This window comes from Onychomys torridus, chromosome 8 (genome assembly GCF_903995425.1).
Source record: "Onychomys torridus chromosome 8, mOncTor1.1, whole genome shotgun sequence".
Taxonomy (NCBI): Eukaryota; Metazoa; Chordata; class Mammalia; order Rodentia; family Cricetidae; genus Onychomys; species Onychomys torridus.
Window position 1 is genome coordinate 60,347,110 of NC_050450.1, and position 18,139 is coordinate 60,365,248.

At 49.2% G+C, this 18,139-nt stretch overlaps 1 protein-coding gene across 2 annotated transcripts in view; it reads left to right on the forward strand.

Moving 5' to 3' along the window:
• Wscd1 (WSC domain containing 1) overlaps nucleotides 1-17,706 on the forward strand; it is a 40,714-nt gene extending 23,008 nt beyond the window's left edge. For both annotated transcript variants that reach the window (XM_036195367.1, XM_036195369.1), the window contains exons 6-9: nucleotides 10,031-10,190; nucleotides 11,220-11,384; nucleotides 13,830-14,030; nucleotides 16,702-17,706. In XM_036195367.1, coding sequence (XP_036051260.1) covers nucleotides 10,031-10,190; nucleotides 11,220-11,384; nucleotides 13,830-14,030; nucleotides 16,702-17,054 — 879 coding nt within the window. In that variant the 3' untranslated portion in view covers nucleotides 17,055-17,706. The remainder of the gene's footprint in view (nucleotides 1-10,030; nucleotides 10,191-11,219; nucleotides 11,385-13,829; nucleotides 14,031-16,701) is intronic.
• The last annotated feature ends 433 nt before the right edge of the window (nucleotides 17,707-18,139 follow it).

Sequence of the window (18,139 nt, forward strand, 5' to 3'; positions counted from 1 at the left end):
CACCCACACAACTGCCAGCCCTGCCTGGGGCTGGGGAAATCATGCACTGGAAGTCTTGAGCCATTTCCCCATATGGCCCCCCAACCCCAACTTCCTTCAGCATGTAGGATGCCACTGGTCTAGACCAGGATAAAGGCAGACTTCCCAGCAGCTTTGGTGGGGCCAAGGCCTTTCCAAAGACTGCTTTAATCTTCTCAGCAGGGGAGCCCCTCATATCCCTGGGTGGCTGTAGGATTCAGCTCAGGTTTGCAGAGGGATAAGCTTGTACACAGGCACAGCCAGGGCTCCTGACTCCACCATCTGTGCTTTTAGACACTGCAACCTCTCCTTGTGACAGAAGGTGAGGAAGAGATGAGGAAAAGAACGGGGAAAAGAGAAAGTGCAGTCTCCATTGACTGCACGCTTGGACTCCTCGGGTTAGCTTTGAGTAAATAATATGTCTGTGTAGACAATGGTAAAGAGATACCAAGGCAAGTCAGCTCGCTCCTGCCTCTCTCCGACTCAGCCTCCTCCCTGGGAGGCAGCTCATTGCCCTGGCTTCCTATGGCCACTTTCAGAAACTGAATATTCAATCATTTGCATCCTAGACTGGTCCATAACAAATCCCACAGCTACCACTAGCACAGGACCCGCACTCTGCTGAACCGGCCGTTTTGCCAGACCATCCGCCGTAGAGATCACTCCATATGGGTTTAGAAAGTGAACTCCAGTCTTTCCCAGCCTCACAGATGTCCTATCATTTATTTAACCGATCCCCTACTGTTCGGCTTTTAGATTGTGTCTAGTCATTTGCTTTTACAAACAGTGCTGCAATGACTGTGTTTAGGTCATTTTGTATGACTCTGTAAGGAAAAGGAAAAACAAAACAAAACACAGATACACTTTCCTGGGCGATGCTGGGTTCAGGAGGTATCTTTGTGGTTCAGTCTCTGTGGCCAGGTTGCCCTTGGCAAAGGTGGGAGGGGACATAGCCACTCCTGGAGGGGTCTCCCTCTTTGGAGAGGGAACATCTTAGGAAAATGTTCCATTATTCTGGATGTGTCTCCCCCTGGGCAGCCTTCTAGAACCCAGAGAGCTCTGCCTGGTGCTTGCAGACAATAGTTTAAAGATGAGAAACTCCTTGCTATTTTCAGCTCTCCTTCATATTTACTGGCACAAATCCACATCACAGTTTTACAGTGAAGTGTGCCAGAAGATCCCTGCAGGCTCTTGGTATCATAAGCCGTTTGGCACCTTAGCACCTTGTCTGACTCCCCTGCAGATGCATCTCAAGGGCGAGTTACTGACTTAGTTCTAGAATTTGCAGCGGGTGCGCTTATCAGAGCCACATGGGAAAGGTGCCTAAGGTTCTCAGATGTGACCCGTGTCCTCAGAGCCTCTAGCGTGGGAATCAGTTCACTCACCTCTTGTGCCCACAGCCTCCCCACCTCCACCCACTGGATGGAGCAGGAGGGGACGTTTCCTTAAGGCCCATTGTTGAGAGCTGCAGGGGTGTGCAGCTGTGAAAGAATCGCCCTTTACAGTATTCAAGCTGAAAGTGGCTTTTAGCAAAGTCCATGTAGCGGGATTTGGCCAAATTGCATAGGCTGCTGTTTACAGTGGTAAAATCATGTGCTGGGTGCCAGCAGAGTCCAGCAGCAGGTGAGGCTCAGCACACTGCAAGGTAGGGTTTATGGCTGGGGAGGAGCCAAGATGCATGGCTGAGTGAGGCTAGTGGCTGAAGGAAATGGAGGTGACTTAGAGGGGAGGAGGAGCTGGAGGACCTAGGGCAGTGGGAGCAGATGGATAAGGGAAATGGACGTTGATGGTCCTTGTGTAATAACCACTATGTGAGGACCCCAACAGTCCATTGCAAGAGGAGGCAGCTGGGGAGGTAGGGTGGGGAAAGGTTACAAAGAACCTTGGATGTCTGCCTTAATATTGAGTGGGTTGTGGTTTTTGTTTTGTTTTAATTTTCCCCAACAGGAAACAGGAAGCTATTGGTGGTACAGTAGGGAAGGTGCTATGAGTAGCATGACACCTTCCATCTGTAGGCAGGATGCTTTGGACCACAGAGAAGAGTGGAGCTGATGATGAAAGAGGGGTTCAAGCTGATCTTCCTGAGAGGATGGGGGACGCATCTGGGAGGAAGGTGACAAATTCTGTGTGGGTGGAGAGTGGCTTTGGTAGGTAGAATTCTCCGTAGATCCTCCTAGGAGGTAGCATTCTTCAGAGTCAGCCTTAGAGACACTTGGCAAAGCTGCCACAGAAGTCAACCTATGATGTGGCTCTGGAGTAAGGGATTCCAGCTGTGGCCAGAACAGAGCCAGTAAAGTATCATAAGTGCATCAGAGTGCACTTCTGGTCCCCAGGCTGCCAGCCTGTCTCCCTTGTCTTCCCCGCACACATTGGTATAATGGGACTCAAGACCTCAGCTTAAAGATTCCTGGGTTTGGCTTCACCCCAGAGCAAGGTTTCAGCCTTAGATCTTGAGGATTGGAGAATTCATTGTTTCAGGAACCCTGCATTGTAGGATATTTAGCAAGGACCCCAGCTTCTACCCATGAGATGCCAACAGCAACTCTCCCCTCCATGGTCACAACTCAGCTTCACACATTGGCCAAGATTTGTGGAGGGTAAGACCCACAGCCCTGGCAAGCTGACTTGAATGCTCTGCACAGCACAGCCCTGCCCTGAAATGCCTTCCCTATTGTACTGATTTCCACTTTGCACATGAAGGCCTAGGGTGGAGAAGGCACTGGAAGTTGGCCTGACCATGGCCTCTGCAGGGAGTAGATTCCTGACTTCCTTCCTGTACAAAGTGAGTGGGCGGTGGGACAACAGTGATGGAACATTTGGCTGTACTTTCTTGTCCCCAATCCAAGTACTTCCTCCCTAGAGAGGCCAGTGGCAGTGTCACGGCAGGACTGACCAGTGCCAGCCTCATCACAGCTTCACTGGGCCAGAAAATAAACTCAGATGCCGCACGCAGTGGGATTGGCCAGAACCAAACAGTACAGTGTAATACAGACATTGAAAATGTGTCCAGACATTGGGAGGTGGTGATGCTCACAGCAGGATGTTCAGTGGGGCAGAGCTAAGCCTGAGGGTGTGAACCCATAGCAGCAGGTGTGAGAGGTGGTGCTTGGAAGCAGAACAGAGAGACCCTCCCTGCAGCACCCCCCCACCCTGCTTCTGAGCTACCTGCTAAAGCTTCTTTAAGATAAAGAGATAAAGATCCCTAGTTTAGCAATAGTTAGCTAACACAGATTTAAGAAGCTCCAAGAAGGTAACTGAACAATAAAGAACATTTGGGAGAAAAAGTCAGCCTCTAATGATCCGTTTTTTACTAGCATATGTTAATTATATGTAATAATGGATTTAATTCTGGGCATTTTCATAGAACACAGAGTGTATTTTTACTGTAGGCGGCTATCCAGTCACCTTCTCCTGTTTTCCTCCTCTTTCTCTTGATCCCTTTGCTCTTCCCACCTAGTGGCTCTTCAACTTTCACATCTTTTTTATGTTGATGTGAATTTCATTAGGGTTGTTTACAGTAGTATAGGCTCCTTACCAGTGGCTATACCACAGAAGAAAAAGAAAATGTTTTTTTTTTTTTTTTAATGATGTGTATGTGAGTCAAGTATGTGCAGTGAGTGCAGTGCCTGCAGAGGCCAGAAGAGGGCATCAGATTCCCCTGCTGGACAGTTGTGAGGCACCCAGCATGGAAGCTGGGAACTGAACTTGGGACCTCTAGAACAGCAGCAAGGGCTCTTAACTACTCAACCATCTCTCCAGCTGCCCCTCCCACCCAAAAAAAATGTATTTTTAAAGCCCTGTAAAATGGTCTTATCTCCAACATTGAATATCAGAAAGTAGATAGAAGGAAGCTTGCTCCTTTTCAGTCACCTTCAAGACCCTGATGTCTCCTTCATTCCATGCAAGGTTCAGGAAGCAGCCAGGGTGGGAGGTAGAGACTTTCATCGTGCTGGTTCCATCTAGGGTAATTAATTTGAAGACTGATATTTGTGTGCAAGAGCAGAGACTGTGGTGGGAGTGAGAATTCTAAAATGGGAAACAGTGAAGTCTGACACTGTCTGCAGGCAGGTTACTAAGGTGTGGCTGCCCCCAGTCGCCGTGCCTGGGGAACTGGAAAGGGAGGCATGACCCTGAGCCTGTGTTTCTCCCCAGTTTACCTGCTCTGACTACATCCCCCTGAGTCCCAATAGATGACAGAGGTCTACCCCAGGGAGACCCCAGCAACCATGCAGCACTCACGTCTCTGCCAATGGTGGGGTCAGTGGGAGTCTGGGATCTGGGATCCTTGACATAGAAGGGTTTTTCTTTGATTGGGCTGTATATGTGCTTTCCAGGAGCAGCTCAGGACTGGTGCTTTAGGCCAGACATGGAGGCACATACCTGCAATCCTAGCACTCAGGAGGCATGGGGAGTAGATGATTGTTTAGGGCTAGCCTAGACTACACAATAATTTTAGATCTCAAAAAGCAAGGGCTGTGGGTGTGGCTCACTTAGAGAGCTTTGGCTTAGCATGTGTAAGACTCTGGTTCCATTCCTAGTGTGGCTCATAGCAGAGTCATTTAAAAGCCCGTACAGAACCTGCGATATTGAACTGTGCATGTGCTTATAAAACACTCATTGTGATAGAGGATTGCAAAGGTAAAAAGGCGTCTGTTACAGAAAATTTGATGGTACAAAATAGAAATAAAACTTACCTATAACTTTACTGCATCATAAAAAAAAAAACCTAAAAACTTAGCAGCCTTTTGACCTTATTCTCAGTATGTGTACAAGGCCTTTGTTTTCTAATATAAACATTGGACCATTGCATCTTACATCCATCCTCTTCTTTAGTATGACCTGTACATTTCTGTTGCCATGCTGTGATTTTTGTGCCTGTATGGCTTTCCATTCTCCCCTGCCCTCCCCTCCACTCCACTCCCCTCCACTCCCTTTACTTTCCTTCCCCTCTCTCTGCCTCCCTTCTTTCTTTTCCTCATCTCTCCCTCCATTCTCTCCTTATTTCTTTTGTCTTGTGTGTGTATGTGTGTGCATGCACGCATGTGCACACACACACGCGCGCACGCACACACACATGTGCAAGAGCTCGTATGTATATATGCATGTATATACCAAGGGACAACCTTGGTATCGTCCCTCACCTTAGGTTTTATTAAGACAGGGTCCCTCACTAGCCTGGAACTCAGTAAGTAGGCTAGGGATCAACATGACTCCACTTCCCAGTTCTGGAATCACACTGTGTGCACCACCACATCTGCTTTTTTAAATGTCGGTTCTGGAACGCAGGTCCTCGTGCTTTCAAGGCAAGCACTTTACCAATGGAGCCATCTCAGACCCACTTCCTTACTTCTTTTGTACTCTGGGTTTTCTTTTCTTACCTGTGAGCACATTCATAGTTGTTTCCTTGAGCCACGTTAACAAGGGAAGCTAAAGATTCGTGGTTTTGTATGTACACATGGAAGTACATAACGAACTTTTGATATGTTCTCCAACTGTGTCTTGCCCTTCTCAAGTTGGTCCAAAGAGGGACTTGAACTTGTGATCATTTGAGTCCCAGTCCCTGCCTGCTATTTGTTTGTGATGCTGGCTAGTCCCGTCACCCCCATCCTCCACCTTTTGTGCTGGATGGAGTGAGAAAGCCTGTGAGAAAGTGGCACAGATCCAGCGATGTCATGATGAATGTTTTGTGGTGCCTCCCGAGTAGCCCATTATCCACGTGGTGATTGTGACAATGATTATTTCTCCAAGTCCTCTGGCTCCTTTGTTGGTGGGACATGTTTGAGGAGCTGACTAAGGAGGAGCTGGTTCTTGCCCTCTGGGCTCCTGGTAGTTGGGTAGGTCTTTTCCAGTTCTTCTGTTTGATGGTGTTTGGTTTTCATGGAAGGTATTCTCTGGGAAGTTGGTCTAGTTCGTCTATTGCCCGTGGACTCAGGTCTTCCCAAAGCCATGACACCCCTACTGATACCCCTAATTCTCCTGGTGACACTCAGACTTTTCCCCTAAGCCACCATGTTTGGACTTTTCTTGTGCCCATAGGATGCATGTGTGGAAAGGGCCTGTTAAGTGAGAGCTTTACACTGAATGGATGCTAGAGATCTAGCCCAATTCTTTGAGCCTTACCCACACTCCCACATCACAGCTGTTGAGTACTCTCTGAAAGGCACCCAGAGCTCATTTCAGCCCCTGGATCCCACTCCCATGAATAGAGATATCCACAGCCACAGGCCAGGCCTTTGCTCATTGCACCCTGAAAGCCACAGAGCCCTAGTCTCTGTCTCAAGACCTGGTCCTTGCCTGATGCCCTCTCCTAGGTCAGGCTCAGTCCCATCCCTGTCCCAGGATGCAGGCCTAATGGGCTCTCCTCACTCTCTGCTTGATTCCAACAACCCCACGTCATTCTCAGGCTTTCTGCTTGCTTTTTCTGCCTGGCTTTTTCAACTTGTTCCCCACGCCCTTTTCCTCTGTCTTTTTCTCTCATTGAAGGTTGGAGTGGGGGCAGGGGCATGAGAGAGCTGAAAGCTGGAAGAGAGATAAGATTCATCAATATTTAATTTTTATGGAAATCGTGTCCTCGAAATCCCATAGGGCTGAAAATTGTTCTGTGTTTTCAGGATCCACTGATGTCGCCTAGGCGGTTATGTTGTAAATAAAACTGCATTACTGTGTGCAGCTCTCCCGTTGCTCTGCAAACACCCAGAAACTTGACAGTTTAATCCACTCAGGAAAGCAAAAAGGTTTGGGTCACTGGTGGGGGCAGTGACAGGCATATGAGATGGGCAACTCTAGGATATGAGACTGGAAGGCTCAGCCTCAGCAGCACCAGTGCCACTGGGGAGAGCCAAGAAGGAGCCCGCGGACCTCAGGCTGCAGAGACTGTTGGCCTCGGCAGGGATCCCAAGCTAGCAGGGCTCTGGGTTTGTGGGACAGGGAGTGTGAGCAGGGGGAGTTGAGGCTGGCTCAGAGGTAGCCAATTTTTCCACCCTCATAGCCTTTGATGCTCTTGACCTTAGCAGAAATATGGCATGGTTTGTTGGCAGTAGCTTTTGATGGTGGTAGAATCTAGAAAGGATGCATTTTCATTTATTCATTCATTCATTCATTCATTCATTCATTCGTTCATTCATGTGTTTGTTCATCCATCAAACACTTACTAAAAATCTGCCACACACTAGACACTGTTTTAGACCCTGAGGATGCAGCAACACACAGGACACAGAAATCCCTTCCCTGTTTATATCCTCGTGAACAGAGCAGACAACAAACCAGGAAAAGAAATAAAATATACAGTACAGTGTGTGGTGGTGAGTACAGCGGTGCAGAAAAAGGCAGGAAAGGTAGTAGGCGTTTACACACGAGACATGCATCCTTAGATGTTTCAAGGCAGCTTTATTCACAGTGGCTAAAAACTGGAAACAGCTCAGATGGCCGTCAGAAAGTGAACTGGTCAACACGTGGTCCATCCACACACGGAATTCTGTGTGACAGTAAGAAGCTACCGATGTGTAAAGCGATGGGGATGGATTAAACAAATGGTTTTCTGAATGAAAGAAGCAGGCTTACAAAAATACACACCCTGTGATTCTATTTATATGACACTCTAGAATGGATGCCGCTGATCTGCGGTGATCGAAAGCAGGATAACAGTTGTTTAGGCTGGGGGAGGGAGAGATGTAGGAGAAAGAACGGTAGAGCCTCTAAGTGTGTGGAAATGCTGCCTGCCTCAATGTGTGTTCATCATAGCTGACCAAGCTATGGATTTGGGATCAGAGCATTTCATTGGGAACTTAATAAGCAGTATTCACACACAGCAAAGGGGGAGGTGGGAGGACACTGTAGTTTGGAAAGAGGTAGGCAGAGGAGGCCTCACTGAAATGGCGGCTGGGAGAAAGTGAGAGAGGGTGTGTGGGGAGGAACATCCCAGGCCCTTGGAGTAGCAGGTGTAAAGGCCCTGGGATGGGAGCCTGACTCAATAGCCCAGGAACAGAGAGAGCCTTTGTCTTAGCTGACTCAGACTGCTGCATGAGCACCACGGACTGGACAGAACAAACAACAGGTGTTAACCCTCACATAGCTCTGGAGGGTAAAGCTAGAACCATAACGTGGAGGGACCAGCAGCCTTGGTTTCGCCTAAATCCTCTCTCCTTGACCTGTGTCTCCCAGTGTTGTTAGATGCTTGCATTGGCCTGCCCTTCCTGTGAGGACAGCAGTCACAATGAAGGGCCATCCCAACCTAATGGCTTCATTTTAATTAACTCTATAAAGACCTGGTTTTTTAAAACTCTACCATCATAGGCTATGAGGGCTGGTATGAGCAAGGCACCACCAAGCCACTATGTGCTCCCAAAGGGCAACATGGGGGCCTGGGAGCCTCCACTAGGATGAAGGTTCTACTGAAGGACAAGGCAGGACACTGGTGTGGTGAAAAGAGGGGGTGAAATTGCAGGGACCATACCACTTTTCACCAGTTCACATCCACAGAACTTCCAGAAAAGCTGGCTAGTCAGGCCACCGAAGGGGCTTATTTGCAAAGCAGTGTGGGGCCCATGTGTAGAATAGACTTAAAGACACAGTGGGGCCCGTCAGTCCCTTGTGTCAGTGAGCACAGTGCCATCCTAGTATGAAGAAGGATGAGGGAGATGGAGAACAGGTATTTCTGGGCTCAGAGGAGAGGGGCTGCTGTGCCGTGGGAGTCAACGATTAGCGTTTCCTCCCGAGAGCATTCCCCCAGGCTCCGCTTCACCTCCCCTGGCTGCGACACCATTTCTTGTCTAACACGAGTGCATAGCTCCTCAGCTTTACCAAGCCACGCACAGAAAACACTATTGATTTTCCTTATTTATTTATGAGATTTCTTGCTGTGGGCAAAAAATAAAAAGGTTTGTGCAGCGGCTCCCTTCGTAGCAAACACCATCCTCCTTTTGTCACACAGGCTCTGTGTCTAAGAGGCCTACTGTGCCCCTTGGGAGTCATGGGGCTGAATGTCCAGCCTACTGCCTGGCACATAGTGGGTGCTCACAGACATGTGTTAGGGGAATGGATGAATTTTTTAACAAGCTGTGGTAAACACTCAAAAAGATAAGAAAGCCAAATATGTCCCGTTCCTATGTAGAATGCCTACTGTGTGCCAGGCACCATGCTGAACCACTGGGACTTGATTTTTCTAGCCATCAACCTACATTTTGTTACCTTTTATCAATGTGTGAGGTTCTAAGTGGTTAAGCATCTTGTCCACTGTTGCACAAGTGAGCCAGAATTCACATCGAGGCCTTCAGGATTCTCTTCCTGCTGTATGATGCAGACACTCCAAAGGGGAACAAAAGCCCACTCGAGAGCTGGTTGGGCCCTCAAAAAGAAGTGTATCCAGTCTCTGTCTGGTGGAGACTTTCCATTTTTAGAAAGGCTCCATCCATCATTTGAGCATGTCAGGAAGGAACAAGATTTGTGTTTCTCTACTCTTCAGTCTTTAGAAAAAAAGACCCTAGGATCTGTCCCCACTTTGTTGTGGGACTCTAGGCCAAGGGTTGGCTTTTGTCCTTTTTCATGGGGGCATAGCGAGTTAAAGGAATTGGGCCCCCTCTTGGGGCTCAAGGTATGTTGTCTAATGGTGTGGCACGCCGTGCCCTGAGCTGTCCTGTGGCAGCAGAGCTGTCTTTCTGTCCTCACAAGTTCACATATGTGGGTCCCTTTGCTGATGTCCTCACCCACCCTGCCACTCCTGCCAGACGCCTAGCCACATGCTGGGTCCCATTCCAGGATCTGCCCAGCGTTCCATGCCGTTCACCTTCTCCCCTGGTGACACTCAGGCAGTGTGGTGACAGCTGGCCTGTCTCCCGCCCACTCTGAGCTCCTGCAGGGCAGATGTTGCATTCTCACTTCGGTGACTAGCTCAGGTATGGGAACAGAGCCCGGTGGTCATCCCTACTAACCCTGTGTGAGTGGCAGCACACACCTTGACTGCAGGTACAAGCCACTCACTCCTATTACCTCACGCTCCTCCTCTCCTTCCCTACAGGAGTTTCCTCTGGCCATCCTCCGGGGCTGGGACTGCTACTGTGCCTACCCAACCCCCGAGTTCAGCCTGCGGGATGCTGTGGATAGAGCATTGTGCAGCCAGGCCCCTGAGGCTCAGGGGCTACCTGGCTACTGTGAGGTCTACCAGACACCTGTACAAGGTGAGCTCTGCATACCTCCTGGACTGTGGCATTGGTCTAGAGCAGTGGCTCTCAACCTTCTTAATGCTGTGACCCTTTAATACAATTCTTCATCTCATGGTGATCCCCAACTGTATATCTATTCTCATTGCTACTTCATAGCTGTAATTTTGTTACTGTTATGGATTTCAGTGTAAATATCTGATATTTCTGGCCATCTTAGGCTATCAAATCTATGAAAGGGTCATTCAAACCCCAAAGAGGTCATGACCCACTGTTTGAGAATTGCTTGTCCGGGCCCAAAGAGCTCTCCCAAGGCTAGAAAGACTAAATATGCTTGACTGTGAAGCCACAGGGTAAAGGGTATGTTGAGTTTGCTGTGTCTCTTCTCAGTAGAAAAGGGAGAAGAAATGGAGGGTGAGGCCAGGCTCCTTTTGAAAATATGAGCCATTGGGGATGGTAGAGTAAGAGACAGAAAGGAAGAGCCGAGTGGGGGGCCTCAAGGAATAATAACTCAAGACTCAGAGGCACAGGAAGGTTCTCAGAAGCCTCCATGTGCTAGTAATCCCCCTGGGGTGAGCAGCATCACATTGGCCTCTGCTGGGCCTAGGGACTGATGGGGAAGACTAGCTCATAGGGAGAGGCATCCCACTGTTTTCCAGTGCCCCCAGGGATTGTCCCCTAGTGACTTGTACTTCTTCGAGCATTCCTGGGGAGGGAACATAAGAAGCACAGTTGTTGGCCTGAAATCAGCCCAGCTTCAGTTTATTACACTGCAGTGACATGGCCGGGTCCAGACACAGCCCTGCCCACCTCTCCTAGCAGAATCTAGAGTTCTCTGTGTTATGCCAAGAGGCTTTGGCTGTCCCATAGAGACAGAGTGGGGTGAGCATCCCCAGCACACCTTTATCACATCACCAGCCACTCACCTGCATAGCAAGGTGTAGATGACAAATCACTTCGTCACCAGTCCCTGTCCAGAGGACTCCAGCAACAGATCTGAGATCACAGTGTGGGTGAGTGACTCCATGGTGACTTATGGACTTTCAGACACCCGGTGCACAGACAGGAGGTTCCTACCCAACAAGTCTAAGGTGTTTGTGGCTCTGTCGAGCTTCCCGGGAGCTGGAAACACGTGGGCGAGGCACCTGATCGAACACGCCACTGGCTTCTACACAGGAAGCTACTACTTCGATGGAACCCTATACAACAAGGGTAAGCCAGGTTGCTGGGGGAGAAGAGGCAACCCCATACGGTCCCCTCACAAACCAGCTCTCCTCAGAGCACTAGAATTTTCCCATAGCTCCTCAGTCATTAAGGGTGAAAGTTCATCTGTTCTTTCCTCTTTTTTTCCAGGCAAAGGGGGTAGCTCATCAAAATACAGTTGTTTTTTTGTTTTTGTTTTTGTTTTCCTTAATTGATCCAGAAGTGCTCAAGAACTTTATGATTTCTAATCCTTAATGTTTCCCTTGTAGAAATAAGAGGTCTCGTTATGCTGAGTAAATTAACTTAAATGGCTCAAGTTTGCCTGCTGCTCAAGAATGAAGACCCTCAGACCAGTCAAGTGGCATCTAGATCTGGCAAAATGTATTCCTCAGGTGTCAAGTGGCACCGCATTTGCTCTGGGTTTCTGAACCAGGGTTGGGTTTGAAAAAACAGCTGACACTGTCAGAAACAAAACAACCCGGAGAGATAGATGTGTCTGTGTTTGGCAGCAAGTTCCTAAACCGGCTGTGCATGGGTAGCCCAGCCCCTCTTCCTTGAGATGCTAGGGGCACCTGCAGATGCAAGAGACAGTTGCTAGACAAGCACATGGTCCTGCTTTCTCTGGCTGGACCCAGGCTGCAGTGACCTACAGTGTTTGCCTAGAAGGCCTGTACCAGCTGCCTGGATATACATGTAGATAAGTGGCCAAAGAATGGAACAGCCAATTTCAGGGCTGCCAAGAGGCACCTGGGCTGTGGGCTCTCAGACATGGCCTGACAATTCATTTCGCTATAGTCTGAATCTTCCTAGCATCCTATGGCGTCCTAGCCTGTTTGGTAAGATCAATCAAAGCAAAAAGCTTCTGGTGTCTGACCCACGGCAGTAGGAAGCTTTGGTGGGTAACCCCCAATTCCGGGTTTGAGAGCTGCATTTTCTAGGCTCCAGGGAAGCACCGATGCCACTGTAGATGTGGATGCTTTGAAACCTCTACCGAAGGGAGGCATTGGGACTCTGTTTCCAAAACCCCAAGACAAGCTTGCAGAGATCTAAGAAACCCTGTTCTCTGGCTGACCTATGGGCTAGGGACCCCAGGAGACATCTTTCCAGAAAGCCTCCAGAAGATCCCACTTGATGGGCTCTTCTGCTCTGCTCCCTTAAGCCCCTGTGCTCTGTACTTGGGCCACACCACCTTCTAATCCAGAGCATTAAAGTCGGGGTCTGCACTTGTTCCTTCATTGCTATTGTATTCCTTCTTCCTATTGCTGTGACAAAGTCTGGGGGCAAAAGCAACTCAAGGAATCAAGAGTTTATTTGGCTCACAGTTTGAGATGGAGTCAAGGGAGCAGGAGACTGAGGTGGCTGGTCACACTAGATCCATCCGTGGTCAGCCAGAAGAAAAGCAATGAGTATCGGCACTCAGCCAGCTTCCTCCTCTTATGTGATCCAGGACCCCAGTTCAGGGAATGGTGTCACCTTCCTTTAGGAGGGATCTGCCTCACTCAATTAACCCAATCAAGATAGTCCCCCACGGACATGGCCGGTGCTACATCCCTTACAGGTGTACCCAGAGACTTGTCTCCTAGCTGAGCCCAGTCTTACCAAGTTGACAGCACCAGCCATCAACTGATCCGAAGTTCAATACAGGAGCCACGAGGACCTTACGGAACCCTGTGACTCTGGGGACCAATGAGTCCAGTCTGATCTTTTCAATCAGTTATCAGTTAGATTCTGAGTGCTCAGTGCTTTACCAAAGACCCAAGAGAGGGAGTGGGTAGTAGATTGGTTTGGGGGACAACTCTGCATTCATGGAAGTGGATCCTGAAGTGTTGTGAGTGAGGCCTTCACCAGACCTGCCCTGGATCCCGTAGTACAGAATCTCTACTCAGATGGTAGTCCAGGGACCTGAGAGAGGATATGGTATGAAGTCATAGAGAGTCGACCATTATTTACAGCCACTGACAATGATGGCTGCCTTGTCTCTACTGGAGAGGTGGCTAGAAGATAGGGGCTTCACAGGAACACTCAAGGGTACATGGACAGAGCTCTAGCACAGTTGTCAGGTTGCTGTGTGATATTGTGTAGGTCACACACCCACTCTGAGCTTCATCTGGGCCAAAATTCTTTACAATGCTTCTCTGAAATTATCTCCCTGGAAAGTCCGACATGTGTGTCAACTTCTGTATTTATAGTCAGGACCCTGCCTTTTTGACCCCCAGGGACTGCAGGAGGTAATCTGCCTCATGCCAATGTGAACATCATCTTCTCTACTGATAGACACCTCCTGTTCACACTTTCCCTGAGACAAGAGTCACTCCTGTGAAGACCTCTTCTGTCCCATCCATCGATCCCCCAGGACCCCCTCAGTTGCTTCAGTGTTATTGTAGACGTGGGATCACTACAAGTGGGATTGAGGGTACCTTTCTCCACAGAGGCCCTCCCATTTCTCCTGAGCAGGGTTTAAGGGTGAGAAGGACCATTGGCGGAGCCGACGCACCATCTGTGTGAAGACACATGAGAGCGGCCAGAGGGAGATTGAGATGTTTGACTCCGCCATCCTGCTGATCCGGAACCCCTACAGATCTCTCGTTGCTGAATTCAATAGGAAATGTGCTGGACATCTGGGATATGCCCCTGACCGCAACTGGAAGAGCAAAGGTGAGGGACAGATGGCTGAAGCAGGGGACTGACAGGTTTAGCTGAGTGATGCAGGATCAGAATACACATTCCTGGCTGTGGAAAGGCCTTGTTACACTCACTTCTTCCCCATCTTCTCCAAGACTGCTCTGTCCACACAGTGTGGCATTTTATATGACTGCCATGCAGATGGCAAGCCAAAATTCTCCATCCATCCCCAGGCAGGTGATGAGGTTGTCTAGACCTAGGATTTGCCTTAGACCTGAGAGAGCCCTAGATGCACATGTCTGCCCTGTCTGCCTCTCTGCCTGAATCTACAGGTCTACCTTTAGAAAAGGAGGCCATATTCACATGCCATTTGGAAATGGGAAGATAGTGTGCATGCCTGGTCTGTGTCTAGGGTTCGGCATGACAGTCGTTCATAAACTGCCTCCACTGACTCTACTGTATTCTGAAGGGGAATAATTGTCCATGTAACTTTCCAGATAAGCCCAGAGGATAATTTGATTTGTCCAGGGTACTTGGGTGGTAGGTGGCAGAGCTGGGTCTTAATCTTGCTTCCCAGTCATCTTAGACTACTGCAACAAGGCACCAGAGAGGAAGGCTTAAATAATAGTTTGTTATTCTCCATGGTTCTAGAAGCTGAATGATTCAGTGTCTGGTGAAGCCCTTCTCCCAGCTTCCAGACAGCACTCCATGGCCATATGTCAGAGACCTTCTTCTTGTAGGGACACTAATCCCATCTCAAGAGCCACACCCTCACAATCTCATCTAACCTAGATTGTCTTCCAAAAGCCTCTTCTATATGCACCATCATATTCAGGTCTAGGGACTTCAATACATGTTGCAAGCATTCAGCCATAGCATCCTCGTTTCCTGACTTGGGATGGAAGCTCTCTTCGTGGAGTCAGCCTGTTGACCTCAGCTCCTAAAATGCTACCGTTTGTCAGGCCCAAGCTGAAAAGCCTGCCCTTGAAGCACTACCATCTGGTCCTTGTCCCCCTCCATTCATATATTGAACCCTGGTCCTCAGTATGATGATATTTGATAGAGAAGGCACATCTGGAGGTGACAGTGTCAGTCAAGTCATGAATGAAACTCTACCCAGGACAACACTGGGTGGAGATGTGACAGGGCCAGCGCCAGATGAACCTGTGCTTTCCAGAGCTGACTGGTTTTCAGTCATCCCCTTTCCTATTACCTTCTGCCTAGACCAGACCCCAGCAGCCATCCTTAGCTGCTTTTAGGCATTCGGGGACAGTGGTAAGAGATCAGCCCCCATCAGCCTACAACTCGGACCCTCCATTGACTCTTACAAGCCTTAAAACCCTGAGCAACCTCCAGCTTTCTCCCCAGTTATTTTCATCTTCAAGCCCCAGATTGTCTGATCTCATAAGATTATTTTGAAGATGACAGGAAGCAAACCATAGTATGCCAGGCATATCAATAGCTCAACTATGGAAACTCTTAGACAATATAGAAATATTTTAGGCAAAATATTGTTCAGCTTAGACTGTTTGGGAACTTTCTACATAGCCCAGGCTAACTTTGAACTCACAATTCTCTATTTCATCCTCTGGAGTGCTGGGATTATATATGTGTAATAGGTCTGCTGCACCTAATTGGAAACTCTTAATTGAGACCATTTTTGTTTTCATACTCTACACTCTTTAAAACAATTTCTTTATGTTGTGTAAAAAAAGGGGGCATCTTATGGTGTAGATCTGCAAAAGCTTGAGGCTACCCTCTTGTCTATGGCTTCATTCGGCATCCTGCCTCCCAGCAATGTCACGGGTTCAATTCCGCCATCATGATGACAAGGCCCTCCACATGTGTACTTCACACACCACATTCTGTTAGCACAACAGACCAAACTGCTCAGCACCCTCATCTCACTAGGGCCCAGGAACTGATGGCATACATTAACCATTAGTCATCATAGAGCAGTGGTTCTCAACCTTCCTAAAGCTGCGATCTTTAATACAGTTCCTCATGTTGTGGTGACCTCCGACCATAAAAGTATTTTTGTTGCTACTTTATAACTATAATTTTGTTACTGATATGAATCATAAGGTAAACGTCTGTGTTTTCTGATGGTCTTAGGCAACCCCTGTGAAAGGGTCATTCAGCAACCCCAAAGGGGTCGTGACCCACAGGTTGAGAACCACTGCCCTTGAGCATGTAGGCAAGTGGGTCCAGATGGCAGGCAGTAGAGCCCTGAACGTCACCCTTTCCTTAAAATTTGATGTGCCCAGGGGCCTGGGACAAGGTAGAGATGCTCATGGGGTCATCTGCACAGAGGTGGATTGCTTGGGTTTCCTCCTGATTTTGATCCTTTTATCTTGCTATGTCATCATGCCCCAGGGCCCACAGGCCCACCCACACTCCTCCTTGTCCAGGATGGTCCCAAAGGTTAAAGAACTCACAGCATACAGCAGAGGGCCAGTTTTCACTTGGATGGTGGGCTATATTCATTGTAACTTGGTACCCAAGATCACTGTCTTCCAGGCAGACCTAGGAGTCTCCCAAGTTGCACCTGACAGGAACCCTTTATTCGCACTAGACACCCAAGTGGGTCATCCCAGGGTAGTGAGAGGTCAAAAACTGGCACCACCCCTCTCCTAAGCAGGCCCTCCAGAGGCAGTAACCCCCGGAAGCAGCTCTGACTTCAGTACTTCTCTCTCTGTTCCAGAATGGCCAGACTTTGTAAACAGCTATGCCTCCTGGTGGTCCTCACATGTCCTAGATTGGCTCAAGTACGGGAAGCGGCTGCTGGTTGTGCACTACGAGGAGCTGCGGCACAGCCTGGTGCCCACACTGCGGGAGATGGTGGCCTTCCTCAACGTCTCTGTGAGCGAGGAGCGGCTTCTCTGTGTGGAGAACAACAAAGAGGGTAGCTTCAGGCGGCGTGGCCGGCGCCCTCATGACCCAGAGCCCTTCACCCCGGAGATGAAGGACTTGATCAATGGCTACATCCGGACAGTGGACCAAGCCTTGCGCGACCACAACTGGGCTGGGCTGCCCAGGGAGTATGTGCCCAGATGATAGGTCCACCCTGGCTACCTGCTCCTGCTGAGATGCAGTTACACCAACAGGCTGAACACTGCTCTAGGGCACTGATCTGTGGACCCCTGTGATGCATGGCTGCCAGCACACCATCAGCAAGGTGTTCTTGTGGATGCTGCTTCATGTGCGGGGGATCTTGAGCAGCTCAAAGCCTGCCTAGACAGATGCACATCACAGAACACCCCTTGCTAGACACTTACACAACCTCAGACACACCTAGACTTCATTCAACATTCACAGTGCCCATTTTTATGTGCCTAAACCACTTGAGTAGGGTGGGCCAGACACTCCCAGCTTTGCACACACAGCCAGATATGGACACATACACACAGAGGCCAGGGTGTATGCTTACAGAGACTGGTATCTGCCTCATACATACACATGTGCACACACTTAAGGCTCTGGGAGGCCCTTGGATTCCAAGGTCCAGCTGGGCATAAACTGACCTTTTGGGGTCCTTGGCTCTGGAATACTGGACTGGACTGGCAGTATTGCTCTGAGCAGTACAGTGGGGACTGGGAGGATGGAGGTGCACAGACAGACTATTGCTGATGGGTACTGTGTGACCCTGGCTGCGTGTCTGACATCCCATAAATGTGTGTGCTGTGACATCCTGGCACTGCAAACACTATGTCTCTGATTCTCTCTTTTCCATGGATGAACATTGACAACACTGTGTGGCCCACTTCTGCCCCCCACCCCCACCCTACCCCTGCAAGCACACAGGGGTGCTTACCTTAGACTAGCCACTACTATTCAGCACAGCCCTGTTACCCTCTTTCAGCTTTCACCAAGAGTGGTCCGCTTGCTCCTCCAACCAATTGTCTTGGGAAGCTGGGCCATCAAACCCTGCCTGTAAGGAGTGAGGGCCAGAGGATGGCTTGACCTCTAGGGGATCTCCAGACTCAAGGGAGACCACATGCCAACAGGAGGGGTCTGTGGTGGGTATGAGGCCCTCGGTGGTATGTCTCAGGGACCACTAGGACCAGTTGCCCCAGACAGTAGGAAGTCCGTGCTCTGGGGAGGTCACACTGAAAGGTCTATGCAAACCAAGTAGAGAGACA